Raw genomic sequence first — 6,000 nt, 5'->3', positions numbered from 1 at the left:
TGAGAGGCAAGGAGTCCAATGCTTATGTAGGCCTAGGACCAGCTCATCCTCTTCCGGAAAGAGAAGACAAGGGAGGTGGAGAATGCTCAGATATGACTAGAGCCCATATGCCAGAGCCAAAAGTCAACATTTCTTTCCACCCCCTTCTCCTACCCGCCCCATGTTTCGAGAGAATCAAGGCTGGCCATAGGAATATGTGTGATAGGGACAGCTGAGGCCTGTGCCCCAGGGCTCAGTCCAGCCCCTGGGGAGGAGCCCCTTTGCCTCCCTCACCAGTTCAGGGACACAAAACCTGATTTCAGCTTGATTTATTGGACAAGGCGTGCACTTCTTTACAGAGTTTCAATAACCATGGCTTCCTTCACCAAAGAGAGGAGTTGAATTTTAATACAGGATTAGGATAAAAAGGGGAACTGTAAGAAAGACCAATTCTTCCCAAGAGCCAAAGGGGCAGCGGGGCTGGAAAAGAGAAATCACTTCCTCCCTCCATTTTCCATAGTACTCCTGGCCTCAGTTCATGCGGCATCGGGAGGGAAATGGGAGAAGGGAAGCAGCGATCCAATGCTCTGTTATATGGGAGGGAAGAGGGACGGTGGCCCCTCCACGCACGAGGCCCACCCCGATGCATGGCCTCTCTACCCCCAGCCTCGGAGCACTGGGCTTCGCTGCTGGCCCACAAGTGGGCCGTCCCCTTCGCTGATTAGAAAACACAGAACCAGATCCAGTGCATAACAACATGTGCAAACAATGAGGGTGGAACTGAGCTTCTGGAGAGAGTCTCTTCCTGGCCACACTGAAGAGGGAGGGAGAGAGAGAGAAGCCACAGTGCCGTGAGGTGCTTCTGGGACTGTCTCTCCTTGTCAGGGCGGACAGGGAAGCGGGCCAGGTTCTTCATCAGTAGGCTGGGGAGGGTGGGGAGTGGAGGAGGAGCGGATGCTGGAGAAGGTAGCCAAGCGCAGGCCCTCTCCTCCCCAGGCAAGAAGCTTCCTCGGGGGCAGGCCGGCTGGAAAGAGCTGTTACTGTGAGGGGAGGCTAAGGGAAGCCGGAGGGGAAGAGACTGAGGGGCTGGCTTTCGTTAGTAGGGAGAGGAGAGCGGTAGCCGTCGAAGTTGCGTGGGATGCTGCCACTGGTGGAACCCGAGCTGTTACTCAGAGTCTCGATGCTTCCCTCTCGCTGGAGCTCTGAAAAACAAAGAGAAGACGTCCCAGGTCAAGGCTACGGCTGGGGGTGGCTGGGAGGGAGAGGCGCTCCCCGGAGGGCAGGGATTAGCTGGCATGGCTCGGCTTTTACAGATGTTGGACCGTCTGGGCTGGTCCCCAAGAGACGGGCCAGGCGTCTCCCCGCTGACAGCTCAGGTGGCTGGCCCTCCCCGTGCCCCTGGATGGGCCCAGAAGCGGATCTGGAGCTGAGGGACTAGAAGAAGACGTCACTGCGGGGCACCAGCATGAGGCCGATGTACACGGCGGTTAGATCCATGCACGTGCATAGAGAGGTACATCCATGCAGGGAGCAGAAGTACGGAGGAAGCCTGAACAGCCTCTCCAGCAGAGGCTTGTGCCTGGGTAGAGTGAAGGGCCCGAGACGGCCGACAAAGGCAGGAGGAAGAGGGAGCCGGACCCCGCCATGGCCCCTTCCAGCTTCTCTCATCATCCCAACACACTTTTAGAACAAGCTTCAAAGTCCAGAGGCCCGTTGCCACAGCAACCCCATTCTGTGGCCCTTTGCCTATTGGGCCTTCCTAGCCCTAGAAGAGTCCTCAAGCGAGGGCGACCCTGCGATGGGGCTGCCTTCCCCTGTCGCTCACACTCACACACACTCACACACACTCTCCTGTCCTATCTGCTATCAGCTCTTCACCCGCTCATGTTTGGAGCCTCCTGACAAACCTCTTGTTGCCACTCTAGGCAGGGCAAGGTCAGCGGCAGGGAGGGGGGAAGCTCCCTACAAGGAAGCCCAGAGCCACCCTAAGGCTCCTCTGCTCTCCTCTCTAGGCTGCTTAGAGGTCCCAGGACACAGAGGCTGGGCCTCAGAGCACTCAGACACTCCCCACAGGGCATGGCCGCTTCTCCTCAGACTCCCCGTCCTTGGCCTCTCTAGACCGAGCTCTTCAGCTATAGCACAACAAGGTTCTTTGCTCCACTTAGCTCTAGCTGGCCACCATGTGCCAAGGTGCCAGCCTGGAGCAGGAGCGCACTGGTGAGAAGCTGTAGCTTACTGTGCCAGCAAGGCAGCCTCCTTTTGTCCCTGGTGCCGTGAGATCAGGAAGTCAAAGCAGTCATTTCAATCAGCCAGGAGAGGCTGGGCCCGTGCTGACGCTGTACTTATCCCATCTGGTCTGGGGCCTTTGGTTCCCTCTCATGCACAGCTGCCTCTGGTTAGGGGCCCCGACTCCCTGGCTGGACACCACTGGTAAAACCAAGCCTGCCCAGGCACCGATCACACCATGCTGTGGCCATCGCCCCAGAGAACCACGGCAGGCCACTGCTCTCTGTAACCAGCATCCAAAGAGTCAAGGGGTCTACATTTCCTTCCTGGGAGGAGTAGTTCTCAAATTTTTTTGGTCTTAGCACCACTTTTTATTCTTAAAACTGAGACTGCCAAAGAGCTTTTGTTTACATGGGTTTTTTTTTTCATTATTATTCCTCAGTGTTCTTATGAAGATAGTTCTGATTTTGAGGATCTCCTGAAAGTGCCTCAGGGATCCCCAGGGGTCCCTGTATCATCCTTTGAGAAATTCTGTCTGGAACTGAGGAGTCTACAAGGCCCGTAGGAGTAGGTCTGACCTGGCTCTAGGGCTGAGTAGATAGCTTTTCGAGTATAGGCCTCGTATAAAGAGATGGATGAAAGGAAGAGCTAATTACTAGGTTGGTGTTGGGCTGCTGGGGCCTCGGTGGCTTGTGCCAAAGAATGAAAACAGTTAAGTGAGTGGGGATGAATGTGGAAGGCAATGAGCGAGCCTATAGCTGGCTTTGGTTGTTTCAGGTCTCAGGAATGAAAACCGAACTCATTCCAGGTGCTACTCTCTTGATGGCAGTGCCCAGGCTAGACCCCCAAGGTGAGAGGCAGGGAGGGGGCAGGAAACAAGGCAATCAGTTGGTTTGAGCCTCTTCTTTCCCTTGGCTGTCCACCCCCTCTCTTGCCCCCACATTGCCACTCATGCCTACCTCAACCAATAAGGCATAGGCCATGGGTGCCAGAGAGAAAAGAAGGAAATTCAGATGCAAACCAGGAAAGGCAAACAGCCAAGAGCTTTGGGAGAGGGGCACACCCTCTCTCTCCACCCCTTACCCCTCTAGCATTCTGAGACCTCTCCAGGTTTTTTCCCTTTCTTTTATGCAGGGTAGTACCAAGACGGCGGGTGGCAGGGAAGGGAAAGGAAGGTTGGCTGGCAAAGCAAGGAGATGGTTGAAGAGCTTGTGGCAGGAGAAGGGAGGATGCTGGAAGTCTCATCTTCTCTCCATGTCTGCCCCCCCCCCCCAATTCCATGCATCCTAGGGTCAGTACCTAGGAGAGGCAGGAATTTCATCCTTCTCTAAACATCAGCAAGGGTCAGGATAAGAGGAAGGTTTAGGGTGTTAAGAGAAGAGGAATGCCAGCATGCCCAGGAAAAAGTGCTTCAGAAACAGACAAATCAGAGAGCCCAGGCCAAGACAGCACATCTCCCCCTTCTCTCTACTCCACTCTCCCCCCACCATCCCCACCCCAGTTTGGGCCTACAAGCAGATGGGCAGGGCTGGGCCTCTGACAATCACTCCCTGGACAGCTGCTCTCTCAGCACCAGTGGTATTGGTATATCTCAGGCTGCCCTTCCTGCCCCTGCCACATGGCCAGTCACTCCAACCTGGGGGGAGTTTACAGGGCAAATGTGCTGCCCCCTGGACGCTCTGCCATCTACTATGGATTGGATCTCTTAGCCATTCTGGTCAACAAACTACACAGAAGAAGGAGGGAAGCGGGATTCATTCAGGCAGCTCAATGACTTTGAGTTTGGTCCCCCTGAAAGATAACTGGCCAACTCCATCCCAAGGTGCCAACCAGAGATCACTGTGCATAAGACCATGAGCCTATTTCAAACCACTGGGAAGAGGAGGGGTTGGCAGAAGGAAAGGGAGAAGAGGGCCCCTAGAATACTGCCAACATCAGCAGGAGGTCCAGTCCATCAGCCCTGAAAGAGTAGAGATGATGGGAGTGAAGTTGTGACATGGGTTTCCATTCCCCTTATGAGGCCAATCATGGGGGATCCAGGGAACTAGCTGCTCCCAAGTCAAGCTCCTGGGAATTCTCCTAGATGGCCCTGAGGAGACGGAGGAAGTATATGTCTGGGGAAGCCAGCTTTGAGGGTGTTCAGTCCTTGGCTTCTCTCCATCCCTTGTCCCACCCCACCCTAGTTAAGTAAGCTAGAAATGGAAAAATGTTGCCTTACCTTCCTCCATCACGCACGCACAATGCTTTGTTATTGTAGGGTTGTTCACGAACGCTGGGCTGATGGCATTGTTTTTTTTTTCCTTTTTTTTTTCCTTTTGAAAAGAAAAGCATTGAGGCATCTATTTTGAAAAGATATGGGTAGAGCCAAAGAAGTATATAGTTTTGTGGTGGGTTTAGGGGATTTTTTGCAAGCAGGTTTAAGAGGGTGGCAGGAGAAGGAAGTCAAACTTGGAAGCTCTGTAGCTTTATGGAGAATTTCCATCCATGAGGACACTGCCATGCATACAGGGATCTGTAAGGAACTCCTGGGAAGGGGATAGTGGGGATGACCAACTGGGAAGGCTGCTTCCGAGGTGGAAGCAGTATGATGGAGGAGACTGGGGAGGAGGCTGGGAGTCATACATTCAGCAAGTGCAAAGTCAGGGTGGGAGAGCGGGGGTGTCATAGCTAACTCCCAAACACATGCAATTCTAGATCTCCAGTGAAAGTGGACAGGGGGATCAGCCTATTCTCTTGGGAAATTTCAGGTGTGTGTGATAAGGGACACAGCACAGGCTGGGCCTTTTTTCTCTCCTTCCCAAGGCTATGGGAATCTCACCTTGTAACTCATAGCACATTGTATAGTATACCCAATTTCTCATCCCTGCCCATTTCTAGTGATCTATATGGGGTCCCTCAGAAAGAGAATAATATATTCAGTCCACTGGGGCTACTGGAGATTCTGCCCCACCAAACCCCAGTGACTAGGAGTAGCAACTACTCCCAGAAAAGTGGCCTAGAAACAAGATGATCCTATCTTAACAGAACAATTCAGATCACCCAAGGCTCCCGACAGGCTCTGACACATTTTGTGCCCATGGAGATTGAGGAGATGGGGGATGCCATCCTTCCCATCTGTAAGATAAAGATAGGTGAGAGGATAAAGAGGTGAAGTCACTGGTTCCAGGTCATGCAATTGGTCTTACACAGAGTTCAGTAATGGGTCAAGGGACTTTGATCCCCTACAAAGTCAGTCTTAGACTGGCATGTACAGGGCAGATTGCAGGAAGGAAAGACGGCTGCCCCTGGGAACCAGCTGTAGGTCAGAGGAGGTGAGGGAGATGCACTGAAAGATGTTGGGAATTATGGGGGAACATAATGTTGACCTCTGCCTATATGTCCTTTCTAGAACCAGAGTCCTGGTTCTCTCAATGATTTATAGCAGAAAATAAGACATATCCTCAGCCTCTGTCTGCTCCAGGCCCCCAGCCCTGAAGAATGTTGGGATGGAGGATGACGATGCCAAGTTCCCAAGAGAAATAGCCAGGGATAGGGAAAAGGCTAATTCTCTTCAGGATCTGGGAGAATACAGTGGAGTTAGAGTTGGTAGGGAGGAGAAACTGGGAAGAATGCAGAAAATCAGGGAAGTTCTACACACAGACTTAAGCAAGGAGAGGAACAGAGTCTGAGGGAAAGAATGTGAGTCTTCAAGGAACTCAGTGATACACACAGGCTCTGCAAGAGTTAGCAAAGTCCAGCTGTCTTGGGCAGGCTTGAATTGTTGTTTCTGTTGGATATCTCTGAGTAACCCTTCCT

The 6,000-nt window shown here is 52.8% G+C and overlaps 1 protein-coding gene across 1 annotated transcript in view; it reads right to left on the bottom strand.

Annotated features, from left to right (window-relative positions):
- Nucleotides 1–293: 293 nt before the first annotated feature.
- BCAS3 (BCAS3 microtubule associated cell migration factor) overlaps nt 294–6,000 on the bottom strand; it is an 881,625-nt gene continuing 875,918 nt past the window's right edge. The window contains exon 25 of the mRNA XM_044671669.1: nt 294–1,181. Within this exon, the coding sequence (XP_044527604.1) occupies nt 1,033–1,181 (149 nt within the window). The 3' untranslated portion in view covers nt 294–1,032. The remainder of the gene's footprint in view (nt 1,182–6,000) is intronic.

The sequence above is a fragment of the Gracilinanus agilis genome, chromosome 4 (genome assembly GCF_016433145.1).
Source record: "Gracilinanus agilis isolate LMUSP501 chromosome 4, AgileGrace, whole genome shotgun sequence".
Taxonomy (NCBI): domain Eukaryota; kingdom Metazoa; phylum Chordata; class Mammalia; order Didelphimorphia; family Didelphidae; genus Gracilinanus; species Gracilinanus agilis.
This window is presented reverse-complemented; position numbering and strand designations above follow the sequence as displayed.